The sequence below is a fragment of the Trachemys scripta genome, chromosome 4 (assembly GCF_013100865.1).
Source record: "Trachemys scripta elegans isolate TJP31775 chromosome 4, CAS_Tse_1.0, whole genome shotgun sequence".
NCBI classification, from domain to species: domain Eukaryota; kingdom Metazoa; phylum Chordata; order Testudines; family Emydidae; genus Trachemys; species Trachemys scripta.
Window position 1 is genome coordinate 40,418,943 of NC_048301.1, and position 16,954 is coordinate 40,435,896.

At 50.2% G+C, this 16,954-nt stretch overlaps 1 protein-coding gene across 3 annotated transcripts in view; it reads left to right on the forward strand.

The window, feature by feature from the left end:
* Positions 1-11,585, forward strand: part of ISM2 (isthmin 2) — a 48,569-nt gene extending 36,984 nt beyond the window's left edge. For 2 of the 3 annotated variants that reach the window (XM_034768985.1, XM_034768987.1), the window contains exons 4-7: positions 3,093-3,233; positions 4,013-4,090; positions 5,102-7,592; positions 9,725-11,585. In XM_034768985.1, coding sequence (XP_034624876.1) covers positions 3,093-3,233; positions 4,013-4,090; positions 5,102-5,619 — 737 coding nt within the window. In that variant the 3' untranslated portion in view covers positions 5,620-7,592; positions 9,725-11,585. The remainder of the gene's footprint in view (positions 1-3,092; positions 3,234-4,012; positions 4,091-5,101; positions 7,593-9,724) is intronic. The other variant, XM_034768986.1, reaches the window with a different exon arrangement.
* Positions 11,586-16,954: the final 5,369 nt, after the last annotated feature.

Consider the following 16,954-nt stretch of genomic DNA (forward strand, 5'->3'; position numbering starts at 1 on the left):
TTGGGGGCATCCACAGGGCAGCCTGTTCTAGTGCAGGGATGTCAGACACATGGCAGCTTGATGGATTTGCATAAATCTCAGCTTTTGTGTGTAAAAAAAAAAAAGAAGTTTCTAGTCCCTATGGCTGTGAAGGAAACTTTCCAAATGTGCCCCAAATGGAACCAAAACAGTGAAGTCTGCCTGCGTCTGTAGACAGCCTAGATAAATAACTCAGAGGTGTGAATTGAATTCCCAGCTGATTGGATTGCTAACGCTAAAGCCTAATGAGTACGTACATTCAGACTAGAAATAAGATACAGATTTTTAACCGTGCAGGTAATTAGCCATTGGAACAACTTACCTAGGGATGTGGCAGGTTCTCCGCATTTGAAGGCTATAAATGAAGACTGGCTGCCTTTCCAGAAGATATGCTGTAGATCAAACAGCATTTATGGGCTCCAGGCAGAAATGAGGGGGTGAAGTTCTCTGGCCTGTGTTACGCAGGTCAAACTAGATGATAATGGCCCCTTCTGGACTTAACGGCTGTAACTCTATGATCTTTCAATGTCAGCATTAACTATCTTATGGCTCATGGCTCTGGCAGATAAAATGGGGCAGAGGGGGAGAGTGAAGTGAGTGAGACTGAATGTGGCATTAAGGTACTGAACAAATAATAAATGACCTAAAAGTTGAGTTACTACAGCAAGGCTGTATTCTAACCTTGATCCTGTGCAAACCTCCACTGCCATCAGTGGGAGGTGGTTGTGGATAGAGGACTGTGCAGTCCTAAATGTATATCCAGCCCATGGACCATCAATAAGCATGGAATTCATCCCTCCCCACTGAATGAATTTGAGCCCTGGTGTAGTGGTTAGCGCAAGGAGACTGGGCGCCATGACTCCAGGGTTCTGCTCTTAGCTCTGAGAGAGAGCGTGCCAAGGTGGGAATTAGGGCTCTGGTTCTGTTCCTGGCTCTGGGAAGGAGAATGGTCTAGTGCAGAGGTTCTCAAACTGGAGGTCGGGACTTCTGAGGAGGTTGCAAGGTTATTACGTGGGGGATCGTGAGCTGTCAGCCTCCACCCCAAACTCTGCTTTGCATCCAGCATTTATAATGGTGTTAAATATAAGGGGGGTCGCACTCAGGCTTGCTAAGAGAAAGGGGTCACCAGTACAAAAGTCTGAGAACCACTGGTCTAGTGGCTAAGACTGGGAGTCGGGACTCCTGCATTCTGTTCCCAGGAACCACATCCTGAGAAGGGTGCCAACGAGGGCAGGTGCGGCCACCTGCTGCTGCCCTGACCTGGCAGAGTGCCTGGACTTTCGGGTTTGTCAGGAGGGGCATCCATGAAAAACTCTGAGCAATTAGAAAAGGGGCAGAAGGGGGCACTTCAGGGATGGTTCAGGTCCCCTGGTGTTTCCACTTCTCCCCCACTCCCCGTGTCACAGTGGTGGGGACTGGATGCAGCTCCCTCCAGAACTAGCCAATGTGGTTCCCAGAGCTGGCCAGAGTGGGGCACTGAGAGGAATTGGATGTGCCCACCTCCAGCCTCTCTAGGGGTCGCGGCTGTGGTGTCAGCAGTTCCATAAGGTACTTACCATATGCATGTGCTCTCGCCCTCTCACATTGGGCCAATGGGAAATCATCACTGAATGGAATGTTTCCAGTGGTTCTGCAGGGATCAGTTCTACGCACTATTCAACATTTTCATCAATGGTCTGGAAGCAAATATAAAATCATTGCTGATGTACTTTGCCGATGACACAAAGCTTGGCAGAGGGTAAATAATGATGAGGACTTGGCAGTTATACAGAGCCATCTGGATCGCCTGGTAGGCTGGGCCCATTCAAACAAAATGCCTTTTAATACAGCCAAGTGCAAAGTCATACATCTAGGCTCAAGGAATGCAGGGCGTACCTACAGAATGGGGGACTGTATCCTGGAAAGAATTGACTCTGAAGTGGATTTATGGGTCATAGTGGGCAGGCAACTTCCCGTGAGCTCCCAGTGTCATGCTGTGGTGAAAAGGACTAATGAGACCCTGGACTGTATAAACAGAGCAGTAGTATGTAGAAGTGGGACGGTGATTTTACTTCTGTGTACAGCATTGGTGAGACCAGAACTGGAATACTGCATCCTGTTCTGGTATCCAGATTTTTGAAAAGGATATTGATAAATTGGAGAGGGTGCAGAAAAGTGTCATAAAAATGATTTGAGGACTGCAGAAAATGCCTTATAGTGAGTGATTAAAGAGCTTGATCACGTTAGCTCATCAAAAAGAATATTGAAGTGACTTGATTACAGGGTAGAAGTCTCTTCACAAGGAGGAAATACCAGGTCCTTAAGAGGTCTTCAGTCTAGCAGAGAAAGACATCACATGAACCGATGACTGGAAGTTGAAACTAAATAAATTCCATGTAGAAACAAGGCACAAATTTTTAACAGTGAGGGTGATTAGCCATGGAACAAACTACCCAGGGAATTGATGGATTCTCCATTTCTTGGAATCTTCAGATCAAGACTGGATAACTCTTTGAAAGATATGCTTTGGCCAAGCACAAACTACTGTGCTTGGCCAAAACCAAGATTATACCAGAGTTAAAAAAAAAACTAGATAAATTCATGGAGGATAGATCCATCAATGGCTATTAGCCAGGATGCGCAGGGATGGTGTCCCTAGCTTCTGTTTGCCAGAATGGGCAATGGGGATGGATCACTTAATGATTACCAGTTCTAGTCATTCCCTCTGGGGCACCTGGCATTGGCCACCGTCGGAAGACAGGATAGTAGGGTAAATGGATCTTTGGTCTGACCCAGTATGGCCGTTCTTACGTTTCTTATTGGGCTCAATGCAGGGATAACTGGGTGAAGTTCTATGGCTGCTGATATACAGGAGATCAAACTAGATGACTTCAACTTTAAAAATCTATGAATCTGATCAGTGCTCTCCTGAGCTCTAGCCAGCTCCCCTTTGGAGATAGCTCAGGAGGGCAGGACGGGGAGGTAAGAGCAGGGTAATGTAGGCAGAGGGAAGCCAGCAGGGAAGTCCAGGCTTCATTCCCATCTGGGCTTTGCACAAGGACTTTCATGCTTTGTCCTTCTCTTGCCATCCCCAGACTATGAAGATGAAGAGGAGTGGAGCTCTTGGTCCCCCTGCAGTGTGACCTGTGGTAGCGGGAACCAGAAGAGAACCCGGTCCTGTGGCTACGCCTGCACAGCCACTGAGTCAAGAACCTGCGACCTGCATCGCTGCCCTGGTGAGCCTATTGTACTCCTCATGCTCTAGACAGAGCCACTTTTCTGCCTCCCCTAACGCCTTAGGGGGCCCTTTCTCAAACTCATCCACCCAGTGGGCCCTGCCCACAGCAAGATCCTGTTTCTGCTAGGGTGGGAGGGATGAATTCCCAGCTGGGAGCAAGAGGATCACTTGAGGAATTTTCCATCTCCACAGGGCACGGAGAACTTTATCTCCTTCTAACATGATGAAGGGATCTAAGTGGGACTCACTCCAGAAAATAAACCCATAGGCCAAATCCCTCTGTGGTCCTTGGCCTGCCTCCTAAACACTTAAAACACTCAGCTTTCTTTTCCTCTGTTTGGATACTGGCTAGTGCTTGAAGGGTTAATAGTTTTTAATTTTTTGATCTGGGCCAGTAAAAATGGCTGGTTCTTTCCATCATGAAGAGAAGGTGTGGCTTGTCATTCCATAATCAGCTGTAAGTAGCCCATGGATCATAGATCTGCTGCCTAACATCAAAACTCTGTTACATATGAAGCCTGAAATCCTCACTGGAAGTTTATTGAGAGCTCGCTCTAACCATCAGGATCCATCGCAACCAGTGATCTTACACTCCCTTAGTGTTATCCTCCTTGCAGTACCATCCCGTTGGTCTTCTGTGCATAGGGGTAGGTCTCCATGAAGGTGGGGAGGGGGCAGGAGGAAATACAAGGGTCTGGTGCCCAACCCCAGCCAGGACCTCTGGCCCATCCCTGGAAAGGGATTCATTACCTCTGCTTGTATGTTTTATCTCCAAAGGAGCAGATGGGGAGATGGTCTTCACCACTGATGAGACGCCATTTGAGGGTGAGAACACCACGGAGATGTTCAACTCAGGTTAGCACGTTTCTCCTCTGTACAATAGGGCCCTGGGAGCTCCTAAGGGATTTCGTGGTGCAGCACCCCAAGGAGGAGATGGTGCTACCTGGATGGCAGTGTTCTGCCAAGGGGGCCAGGTTCTGGTGGACTTCAGTGAAATATCCACACAGGCATGAAATGTCGGTCATCTCTCTCCATGTAGGGACCTAGGCATGAGCATGTGCCAGGCACCATGATTTGACAGAGGGTGCTGGCATGGGCTAGGCATTCCACTCAAGGGTGGCTTCATAATTGGAAGGGTAGAAATGCCCCAGTGGAAGTCCCACCCTGAAGCAAGAGAGAGATTTGGTGCCCCACGCATGTAGGTGTTTTCACAGTCATATGAGTCTATGGCCCTTGTCCATGCTACAGCTACACTCATGTTGGGAAGCCCAGTTACAGCACAGTGGTCTCACAGCCTGGTTACAGTCTGGTTCCATTATGCAGTGTAGACAGAACCTAACCCAAGTCCCTGAGCCACGTTGAACTTTGAGGCAGTGTGATGCTTTAGCACAGATTTTAGGCATGGGTAAGGTCCCATCTGCACTGGCTGTAGTGGTATGGGCACGACCCATGACTGCATCATGTTCCTGTTGGTGATTTCACTCTGCCATGTGCCCTCCTGAAACAGACCGATGGCCCAGCCGCTCTGGTAGCCTCTCTCCAACAGTGGCTGGGGCTGGATGCTTAGAGATTGTGCAGAGCCCTCATTAAGCACCTTGCTGTGCAACACTATCCCATGGAGAGAGATTATTTTCTGACCCCCATCTCTTGATCAGCTGTTGCCCTCAAGCCACAGGGGCTGTTGTCTCTGGCAATCTCCTCCCCTGGTACCAGCTCCTCCATGGAGACTATGGTGATTGTTAGCCCAGCTGTTGTGGTATAACTCCATTCCCAGGACTGTGGCTGGACCTCAGAGAGGTGCCCACTGGGTGGGGTCCGGAAGTTGCTCATGCCCCCCCCCCCCCCGCCCTTGTTTCTCTCCTCCAGATGTGGACAGCTGTGAGAAATGGCTAAACTGCAAGAGCGACTTCCTCACCAAGTATCTGAGCAAGGTGCTGACGGATTTGCCCAGCTGCCCCTGCTCTTACCCATTGGAGGCTGTTTACAGTGCTGTGAATCTGCGGGACGAGCGCCAGGGCAAGAACTTCCGCTGGCGGGATGCCAGCGGGCCCAAGGAGCGATTGGACATCTACAAGCCTACAGCCCGCTTCTGCCTGCGGTCCATGCTCTCCTTGGACAGCACCACGCTGGCCGCCCAGCACTGCTGCTACGACGAGCACACAAAGCTCATCACCCGAGGCAAGGGGGCCGGCGCCCCCAACCTCATCAGCACGGAGTTCTCCCCGGAGCTGCACTACAAGGTGGACATGCTGCCTTGGATTCTGTGCAAGGGGGACTGGAGCCGGTACCATGCTGTTCGGCCCCCCAACAATGGGCAGCAGTGCGCTGATAACCCCACTGAGGAGGAGTACCTCTCCCAGCTGCAGGAGGCCAAGGAGTACTAGCAGAGCTCGGCCGAGTGATGGGGGAGCAGGATGTGGCAGGTCCACCACGTAACACCCCAGGAGCACCAGGGGGCCTGTCTCTCTCTCCACCGCAATGAGGGCACGCAGGCCACAGAGGCTCTGGAGTCGTCCCCTGCTTGTCACTCCCTTGGAAACAAGCAGTCCGGGGGAGAGGCGGAGCCCTTGGCCCTACACGCAAGTTCCCTGTCGGTGCCAACCACAGGGATTGGTTTTAAATCTGTCTTTTCACAGAGGCATCCCAGTTCCTTTCCAGTTTCCAAGGGGCCCAGGTGATCCTTGCTGCATGATTGGCCCCAGGGGTGCTGTTCTCACCCCAGCTACTTCTCTGTGGATAGCACAGGATCCATGCGGGTGACAGCTAGAGGCAATGGAAGGCAACGGCCTCTGAGGGTGGGGGTGTATAAAGGGAAAGAGTGCAGCTCCTGTTACTTTTCTATGAAGTGTTAATTGCAATCTCACAAGGAGCTCAGGGGCTTATGGTGAAACGTTCTTGGCTTCTATTTGCTTCATGTTGCAGCTGTGCTGGTGGAGTTTAATACACCACCAAGACTTGCTGTTAAGGCAAAGAGTTAGCAGCTTTGTCAGAGACATCCAACCAGGCAACTGTATAAACGCCTGCCTCAGCAGGTGCTGGGTCTCCTCTAAAACCTGGGGATGGATCCTCCCAGGAGAGTGCTCCTAGTGATGAGTATGGGGTGGGGTCTCCCCTGGATCTTACATTTCAGACTTGGCAAGAAAGAGACTGGGAAAGACCCACATGGTGTTCCCTGGGCTCTTGTGGCTGGGGGATGGGGTAGTGATGCGAAAACATGCCCTCTTCACAGAGTTATTAAGAATAATAAGGCACACCTGCTGCCAGGGCCAGGGGCAAATAGGGACAAACAAGATCTGATCTCCACCCAGAGGGGAAGGAAAAGGAAATGATCCAATATCTGTGTTTAACACCCTGTCCTCACTTCAAAGGGAATGGGATGGGGGGATTGGTAGAAGTCACATCAGCAGCCCATATGTACACCTGGCTCTCCCTGGCAGGCCAGTGTTGCAGTGTTGAGGAGTGTCCTTTCATAAGATAGATCAGCAGTTCCCACCCACTCTCTTCCCACAGCCTTTCCCTGGCTTTGCAGAGTGAGGGAGGCAGCCCTGCTGTTTGTGTCCTCACAACGATGTGCAGAAAGCACCCAAGTCAGAGGAATCTCTCTGCAATCCCAGACTCTGCCAGGGTGACCAGCTGTGACCAGGGCTTTTTCCCCTGGGACTGGCCAGTGGTTTTGACACTGTAAGACCACGTGGGGACGGGAGCTAGACTCCCGCATGTGGATGCTTGCACCATTGCTGGGTTTTGCCCTTTGAGAGGCTGTGGCCATAGCTAATGCATCTCCATTGTGCCCCCCGCCACCACTAGGGGAGAGCGAGTGTGATGGATTAGGCCACTCCCTGCAGCTTGGCATCCGGTTAGAAAGAGCAGATTGGCGTCTGCTCTGTTTGTCTCTGGGCACCTTCAAAGGCAGGTCCCCTCTTCCTCTCTCTCCACTGTCCCCAGTATTCTACTAGTCCAGTCCCCTGCATTCCTGCCTGCCCAGCCATCTCCCTAGCTTTATCCCTCTTGTCTAGTAGCAATAGGGAGTGGAGAGTGTCTGGAAGAGCAGCAGCTGCTGAGTGGGAGGCGCTGGTGTCCTGAATAGTCACTCCCCTCCCTTGCCCTCAGCATGTCTTCATTTCCAGGCTCTTGGGGTATGGTCATTGACTCCAATCCAAGGCTCCCATCCTACTGGGGTGAGAAGCAACACAGGACCTAGCCAAAGGTGCATGCTTCATCCTCCTGTCACCTCGATTAAGAACTCCCCGACCAGGGCCCACAAGTCTCTCATGGACCTGTCTGCTGCTGGGGATGTTCTCTTGTGGCTGAAGCCCATCCTGGGGCCAGTTCCTGTGGATTATTTGAGGGAGCTGAGGTATGACTCATCCCCTTAAGGTTCTTGTGCTTTGTCCGCTTCTGACTGACAAGTGCATGGTGTGCTGGATCACAGTGTGGCAATAGCGACATCTAATGGCCACCTAGGGAAATGGCAAATGTCATTCCTAGGGAGGGCCCCAGACCCAGCATCTTACGACGGGTGTAGGGTCCAAATAGGTGATGGGAATAAACCACTCACCACTGTGGGGCAGAAATGTCACTTCCTTCCCAAACGGTATCTTCTGCCCAACCCCCTGAAATGAGGCAGCCCAGCCCCACCTCATCAGGGAACCAGCAGGTCTGTCCCTCTGCTTCAGGCTCACTGCTCTGTCCATGAGCCCTGGGGCTTGTGAGTCCTGTTTCAATCCATTCCTGCCCAGGATCTACTGTAGGAGTGAGTCTAGTGGGGTGAACCACATGCTGGTAGGTCCCAAGAACTGTGCCACCCACCTCCTTAAAACTATATAAAAAATACACTGACACAAATTGTACAAGGTAACATCAGGGACAAAAAAAACAGGAGTACTTGTGGCACCTTAGAGACTAACAAATTTATTTGAGCATAAGCTTTTGTGGGCTACAGCCCACTTCATCAGATGCATGCAGTGGAAAATACAGTAGGAAGATATATATACACAGAACATGAAAAAATGGGTGTTGCCATACTAACTATAACGAGAGTAATCAATTAAGATGGGCTATTATCAGCAGGAGAAAAATTATTGCAAGATCATCCTGATTATCACTACAAACGTTTTTTTTTCTCCTGCTTAATTGAATACTCTTGTTACAATTGGTATAGCGACACCCATTTTTTTCATATTCTCTGTGTATATATATCTTCCTACTGTATTTTCCACTGCATGCATCCGATGAAGTGGGTTTTAGCCCACGAAAGCTTATGCTCAAATGAATTTGTTAGTCTCTAAGGTGCCACAAGGACTCCTCGTTCTTTTTGCTGATACAGACTAACATGGCTACCACTCTGGAATCTATCAGGGACAAAGTGAGATGTTCATCTCCTATGACAAAGGAACAGTGTCAAGTGATTTAATCCCCAAATCAGACCCAAGTAGTTCGGGAGGAATGACTTCCAAATGCTCAGTACCTTGTTTTCTCCATCCATCATACCGCCACTGCCGAGAATTGAAGCAACTCTGTTTTCCTGACCCTAAAGCTGTCACAGAGAGTCTATCCTGTTGGAGTGCAGGGTAATTACTTGTCCTACATCCAGAGCGGTGTCATTTCCAGTGGTGGCAATCAGACAGCAAGATGGAAGTACAAGGAGGCAGAGCTGGCTTGTCTAAATTCAGCTGGCTGCAGGTCAGGGAGAACTGGGATTTGACTAATGCAAAATGGATACAAAGTAGGAGGAAATGCACAGAATAATAACTGTTTCTTTAGCTCATAGAGTCTGCTGCTACTCATTGACCACCATTGCATGGGTGCCATCCTAGTGGTTATCTTAGGTGTCTCCACAATGCCTACTCACGTGGCTTGGTGCCTTGCCCTGATTTTCCAGTTCTCCCCAGGTCCACGTTGGCCTATGGTAGCTTCCAGCACCTTTTGGGGATGACCCCAACATTCCCATGGTTTTGACCAGGAGCCTAGACTCAAATGTCTCTTCTGCTGCCTTCCTCAGGGTCTTTATTTCTGAGCACCCAGCAGCTTAACCTAACAGGCAGCAGTTCAGATCATCCTGAATAAAGCAACATTTATCTGGCAGAGGAAATAAAGAGAAAATCAAGAGAATATGACAAAGAATAGGATCATGGCTACACTAAGATTCCAACAAGCACAACTGGTTAATCAGACTTTGCTGCAGAATATCGATCAGACAGGATAAAACCCTTCCTTGGCAGAAGGTCTGTGTAGCTGATCACTGTGCATTGTTTCTGTCAGTGTCCCAGTATCATTCTCCAGGGTCAAGGAGCACCCAGTCTGTCAGCTCTCTCTCTCTTTCTGACCCTTCTTGTAATTGTTGAACCTTTCACTTCTGGACCATTGTGTTCAGGTCATCAGTCACCATCTGGGACGCTGTCACTAGTGAAACACAAACCAGTGCATTTGCCAAGCTGCCACATACTGGATTATTATTGTTTAATAATTATAGTTCCTTGATACCCACAGACCCCAATTAGCACGGGAGCCCCATTGTGATGAGCACACTGCAGACGTATATCCAGACCTGCCCCAGAGAACTTACAGTCTACACTGACAAGTGACACATAAAAGGTGGGACGAGAGCTAGAGACAAAAAGACATTAATGGTAGATAAACTAAGGGCCAGCTATATTCCCCCTGTCCTTTAAACCATCACTTGTTGGCTGGACTATTATCAACTTTGTGACAGAAATGGGTCGTAAGAAAGTGAGGGCAGTGGTCGATGGATCAGTTCTGGGAGAGCATTCTATGTGTAAGGGCCAGCATCTTGGAGACATTTGTATGTGAAGCAGATGAATGGGCAGGTGAGGTTGTCAATCACTGGTGGAAGGAGAAGCATGTAATCCCTTGTCATTTACCAGTCTCTCTTATTGCCTCTTGCACATCAGATGCCATTGGCCCACTTCAGAGGACTCTTGATCTAATGTAATTGGAGGAATCTCTTTAGCGTCAGTACACAGTCTATATGCTTCTTTCAAAAATGTCCTTTTAAACCTTGCTACCTTTCAAAAAGGTACACACCCTCCTAGGCGGGGTCTTCGCATACATCTCTTCTGAGATGAGGGCTTCAGGATGTTATTCAGCTTCTTCCCTAGGCTAAGATGCCACTGAGTAAGTGACCTCCTTATAGTAAGGTCCGTTGCATGTTAATAACATCCTTACTCATGGTTAGTCTGAATTTATCAACCTGCATAATCCCAGAAATGATGCTATAATTCCTGTAACACATTCAGTTCCTATCAGGGGGCTGGTGGGAACTTTCACAGCAAGGAATTGCTGTTGAAACCTCCTGGGATGCTGAGTGGCTATTCTGCCTCCCTGGTTGGGGAATTCAGGAAACATAGACATGAATGGAAATATGAGGGGCAAGAAGCAGTGCTGCTCCTCACACAAGCACCTTACCTACCCAGGAAGCTTTATTGAGCTGCGCTAGGAAGAGCAGATGTTTGGGCAAAGGTTTATTTTTATATCCCACTAAACAGATTCTGTCAAGCCACAATTATTAGAGTTCTTTGTCTCCACCTCCCCTAATTATATTGTTTATATATATAATATATATATATATATTTCTTTTACTCCTACCAAATTGCATAAAGGGAGATTCTCCTGCATTCTGACTTGCAATAAAGCACTTTATTTAAAATGTATGTGTCGTTACCGCTATTGTTCAGTTGTATATTGCTGGGTGGGTTAGTTACATTTTAAACAGAAATGGTGTTGAATGCTGCGTAGTTTGGGTCCCTGTTCGTAGCTGGATTGTAAGGAGCCAGACAAATGTGCTGACTTTCTTCTCTCTCTATTGTTTGTGTTTGATAGGGACGGGCGAACCTCAAATAGCTCAGAGCCAAGATACAACCACATGGTTCAGATGCTGCTGTGCACCTTGCAGGCTGCAAATTCCAGGTGCTCACCCTCTCCTGGAGGAAGCCCACAGCAGCCTTTCCTGTGGCATTTTTGGCACTCCTGTGCCCAGCAGAAACGGGAGAGAAGAAGGGGGTATAGAAGCCAGGATGCCTTTAGTTGCTTTCCAAATACGACTGGAATTTTCAAAACTCAAAGGCTTGTGGGGCAGGGGAGGAAGGATCAAGGCAGGTTTTCCTTTGAGCCGGTTCGTCCATCCCTAGCATGGTAATGTTTGGTCTCTCCCTTGTACAGTATTTATTGTTTGTGGTGGTCGCAGTCGCTTAAGAAACGGGAAAGTAATGCTGGTGAATGGGGCTGCTCTGTGGAGCTGTGTTGTGTATCTGAACTGAGCGCAGAGGCTTTACCGAAAGAGAAGAGATAGTGCAGACGTCTCTTACCAATAAAATGTATTGTTATTACACGGCAAGCTCGTTAGCTTGGTCTTTGATGGTGGAGAGCCCAGGAGTGCAAAGGGATTTGATTTCTTTGGGCTCCTGACTATGGGACTGCAGCCTCACTTGTCCTGAGCTGGATCCTGGCTTAATTGGGAATACCCACTCTGGTTTTAAAACTGGATTTTGGAACTGGTTTTTGGAGGGTGTCCCTCAGAAATCCCCCATTTCCCCTTCTAATCCCTCCCAAGGCCCTAGGAGAGCTGGATGGAGAACGTGGACTGAGCAGAGTCAGTATGGCCCAGTAGATAGGGCACCAGACTGGGTAAGACTGTGGGGGTAAGACGACCTAGATTCTGTTCCTGGCTCTGCTGTAATACAACTAACAACAAGAACGACATGAGCTGCTGCCATCCCACGGGGCTGGGGTGGGAGGTGGGTGACGTGACTGTTGTGTGCCATCTGGAAAGAGCTGTGGATGAAATATGCTCTCCCAGGATCATTACCATTAACAAAGTGGTACACGAGATATCAGAAGCCACAGCCTGCTGTCAGAAAGAGAGGCCATCCAGGCCCCCCACTATGGAGGAACTATCCCCCCTAAGAGGGGACCATCAGGGTCAGTTTGTGAGAAGGCTTGGAAATGATGTAGCAGTGAGACCTCTGAACTCCACCTTCCAAGGTCATGTGTTTCTGGCTGTGGACGCTTCTTTACCATACCTAGCCTAGCGGTGTCTGAGAGCATTACCGAGGGTTGCTTGGAGCAGGTGTTGAACATGGAGAGCTCCACCCCCAACTGGGAGACTACCTTTGAAAAGAGTTTTCTGGATGCAGCTCCACAGCCAAAACCCAGCAAAGCCAGAGGCTTTGCCAAGCCTTCCAGCAATTGCAATGCTTTTTATTATTAATAAGCATCCGTTCTGACCGTTTCCAAGGCCTAGCTATTTCCAGCTGTTTTCTCTCTCTCCCCCCCCACCCCTTTTCTTTTTGCTGGCTGCACATCTGTCAAGGTTTATCTGGTTTTCCAACACGTGGCTCCACTCCACATCTGCTTGGCGCCACAGCTGACCCCAGACTGAGGAGGAGCAGGCGGCCTCTGTCAATACATGATGTTGCGTAGTTCTGAGCGCCCCACTGTTTTACTGCAACATGAAGTACATGGAGCTCAGAGCAGGGGGCTGGATCCCAGCTGTGCAGAAAAAGAGCCTTGGAGAGAAATTACTCTCACTGCAGTGTGGCAGCCAGGAGTTATCACTATTTATGATTTATGGTCATGTCTAGTGGCCTCCTTGTGCTAGATGTAGTAGGAGAGCCACTGCCCCAGGAAGTGTACAGTTTAAATAGACAAAGGGTGGGAGGCAGGGAGTACTCTTATCCCCATTTTACAGCTGGAGAATGGAGGCACAGAGAGACTAAATAAATGATTTACCTACAGTCACATAGCAAGGCTATGGCAGAGCAGAAAATGGATCCAGATCTGAGTTCCAGTCCATTGCCTTAACCACAAGACCATTCTCCCTCACGGTGTAGATTTGTCCCTGGTTGATTTGTCCCATCCCGATTTACCCTGCTTCCCAGGAGTTCATAGATCTCTGCTTTATCATTTCACTCTGGGCTCCTCATCTCTGATGCCTGGGGCTGGATTTGCCCATTAATTCACATGTGTAAGGACCTTGACTTGCACAGACTGCAGTGCCCAGATTTTGATGGGCACAATGGTCTCAGCATGTGCTTGCATGTGTGACTTTCCTTCACCCTTCAAAATGGGTGGGGAGTGGGCAGGGGGCAATGCTATAGGTCTGGGTCTGCTAGTGAAGTTTTCAGAGGAAAACCTTGTGTGGGCATCTGCTGTGGGGCCAAAGAGGGCTAGTGCAACAAAGAGGCCGGTGAAGGAATGTGTGTTTTTATTAGACTGTATTTACAGCAGCAGGACCCTGCTAATTATTCCCACAGTTCCCACCCCAAGGACAAGAAAACACAAGAAATAAAACATAGTGGGGCCCATTGTCCCAGATGCTCTGTCAACAGAAGGGAAAGGACAATAGGCCAGAAAAGTGTGGCCAAAGTGCACAAAGTTGAGTGAACCAGAAGGCCTGGCACCCGAGCCTGGAAGGGACAAAGGGTGAGAGATGCTCAGCAGGTTCCTTGGCCTAGTGTTGCACCTAGGGCGGGTTAAAGATTAGGCTGAAATTTGCTAGTTCCAGGCCAAATTCAGGGGCAATTCCTTCTTGGCCATCAGAGACCCCATGTTTTCACTTGGCAGGTCATGGCAGCTCCCCCAGGGCTGGCAGTGGTGGGATTCTCATCCAGCAGTCGATTTTTACATGTAAAGGTTACATCATCCATGACTTTCTAGCAACGGGCTTGTTGGGCACAGTCTTGCTGATGCTGGAGTATGGGGAGCCAGTGACTTGGTTTGATTGCCTAGTGATAGCCCCACCCCGTCCGTAGCAACATGCAGCTCCTCACTACCCTCCTCTGCTCACATTCTCTCCTTTCTGCCCAGCCCCACTTTCCATCTGGCTGCCGTCCATCTGGCCCCCTTTCAGCAAGCCCTCACTTCCCCCATGGCCATCGGCTCCTCGGGGAGCTGAGCTGCAGCTGTGGGGGAGTGACATCAGAGGTCACGCTGTGTAACCCTGCCCAACAGGCCTGCAGGCCATGCTTTGGGCCCAGTGCCTAGAGGGAAACGTGCACCAGCCTGCCAGCTCCACGCCTGCAGCGGGAAGTGGAATCTTTCTCCCCCTCCCACCGAGCAGCAGACAGCTGCCCCTTGGAACTGTGTGCAGAGAGCCCGGCTGGTTGGGCCCCATGCCCTGCTCCATTCCAGGCCCCTGAAAGCATCTCAGCTATTCTTTTCTCGCCACGCTGTAACACAGCAGCGGGAATCCCGGCCTCACAACAGCTCCCACACAGCTCAGTGGCAGAGCCAGGACAGCCGTGGGCTGGAGGCACGTCCAAAGCAAATCTGTCAGCAAGAGGCACTCAGCCACGCGGTTCCCCTTCAGGTAAAAATGCGCAGCCCTCGCCAGCGGGAGCAGCCCAGGGACGCCAGCCAGGGGCCAGGAACCAGCATCGGATTTCAAGGCTCTGAGTGAAGCTACAAAGCAAGATACAGCTGCTGGGAATGTTTTTTTTTAAGTAATAGACTGCTGGTGAAGCGGCTGATGACAGGCTGAGCAGCCCGAACCCCCTCCCCAGAGCAGGTACAGCTCTGGCAGCTGCCCCTCTCCTGCTGCAGGGCCTCACCTCAGGCTTGCAGGGCCAGAAGCAATAATCCATGTTTGTTTTAAATTAGCCAGTGGCTACAGGAACAGGTACAGTGAGGGCTGCACTCCCAGCCCTGTCAGTGTGGCCCAGCCTCGCCCTGAAGGGACCCCCCCCGGGCTCTAGGGTGCATACAGCCCGTGGCCTTGCTGCAGGGAGTAGCAGTTTTGATGGGGGTGGGATTGTGTGAGAACCCTCCCAAATTGTTTTCCATAGGGGCCGGCAGACATGGGCGCCCCGGGCTGGGTTCAAACCAGTGACCTTGAGCAGAAACGCTCCATTTCCCCTCACATAAATGTATTTGCAGGATCTCATGGCAGCTAACTATAGCCTCATAGACTTTGTCAGAAGAGACCATCGTGATAATCTATTCTGACCTCCTGCACATTGCAGGCCACAGAACCTTACCCTCCCACTCCTGTAATAGACCCACAATCTCTGACTGAGTTACTGAAGTCCTCTAATCATGGTTTAAAGACTTCAAGTTACAGAGAATCCACCATTTACATTAGTTTAAACCTGCAACTGACACATGTCCCATGCTGCAGAGGAAGGCGAAACCCCTCCAGGGTCTCTGCCAATCTGACCCAGAGGAAAATTCCTTCCTGACCCCAAATATGGCAATCAGACCCTGAGCGTGTGGGCAAGACCCACCAGGCAGATACCTGGGAAAGAATTCTCTGTAGAAACTCAGAGCCCTCCCCATCTAGTGTCCCATCTCCAGACATTGGGGATTTTTGCTACTGGCAGTTGCCTATGGGCCACATGCCATCATAGGCAGTCCTGTCATACCATCCCCCCCATAAACTTATCAAGCTCAGTCTTGAAGCCAGTTAGGTTTTTTGCCCCCATTGCGCCCCTTGAAGGACTGCTCCAAAACTTCACTCCTCTAATGGTTAGAAACCTTCTCCTGATTTCGAGCCTAAACTTGTTGATGGCCAGTTTATATCCATTGTTCTTGTGTCCACATCGGTGCTTAACTTAAATAACTCCTCTCCCTCCCTGGTATTCCCTCTGAATGTATTTATATCCCTCTGGTGTATTTATATCTCCCCTCATCCTTCTTTAGGTTAGGCTAAATAAGCCAAGCTCTTTGAGTCTCCTCTCATAAGGTAGATTTTCCATTCCTCGGGTCAGCTAGTAGCCCTTCTCTGAATCTGAATTAACCTTTCTTAAACGTGGGAGACCAGCACTGCACACAGCATTACAGATGAGGTCTCACCAGTGCCTGTACAATGGTACTAACACTTCCCTGTCTCTACTGGAAATACCTCCCCTGATGCATCCTAGGCTTGCATTAGCCTTTTTCAGAGCCGCATCACATTGTTGGCTCATAGTCAGCCTTATAAGAACAGTCATGCTGGGTCAGACCAATGGTCTCCCTAGCCCACTATCCTGTAATTGACAGTGGCCAATGCCAGGTGCTTCTTCATATCTTCAGCCGTAGCCAGGCTCTGTGGTAAATGCAGCTACAGCTCGTCTGGATGAACAGCTGTGTGAATGAAGCCTCAGGGATAAAGGGCTTTCTGCTCCAATGGGCCCCTTCTAGCTAGACCCCGTGTCTTCTCTTGTTCCTGCAGCCATTTGAGGAACCCCACTCCCAACACCAACCAGCGGCACAAGCACCTTCTCCTCCCCACACCAGTAACTGCATGGCGGCGCCCTTGACTGACTGTCGTGCAGTTGCTCTGAGACCCGCCTGTGTGTGTCAGCACTGCCGCAGCCAGGTGTAGGAGCCATGCGCAGCTGCACGGCATCCCCTCGTTCCCATGCCTGAGCATGCCCGGCAGGGCCGGGTGAGGCTCTGCTGCAGAGAGGCAGGGCCGCGGGTGCTGGGAGTGACAGGAAGCCGCGCGGGCTGCATGTCAGTGGGGCGAGCGGCAGCAGCTCGGGGCTGCAGCTTCCAAGCCTCAGGCAAGTTGCTCTACGCCACGTGGCTTTAAACTTCAGCAGCGCGGGGAGAAGGGTTTCCTTCTGCAAGGCACCTGGGGACGGCAGCGACAGGTTGCGGGGGGGCTTCTCAGCTGTTACTTCGCTGCAGGCAGAGAGCCCTGAGGAGCTGGAAGGGGGAACCCCCCTCCCAAGGCTCAAGCCCTTTTCCTTGCCAGGAGCCTTGAAGATGTAACTGAGCCAG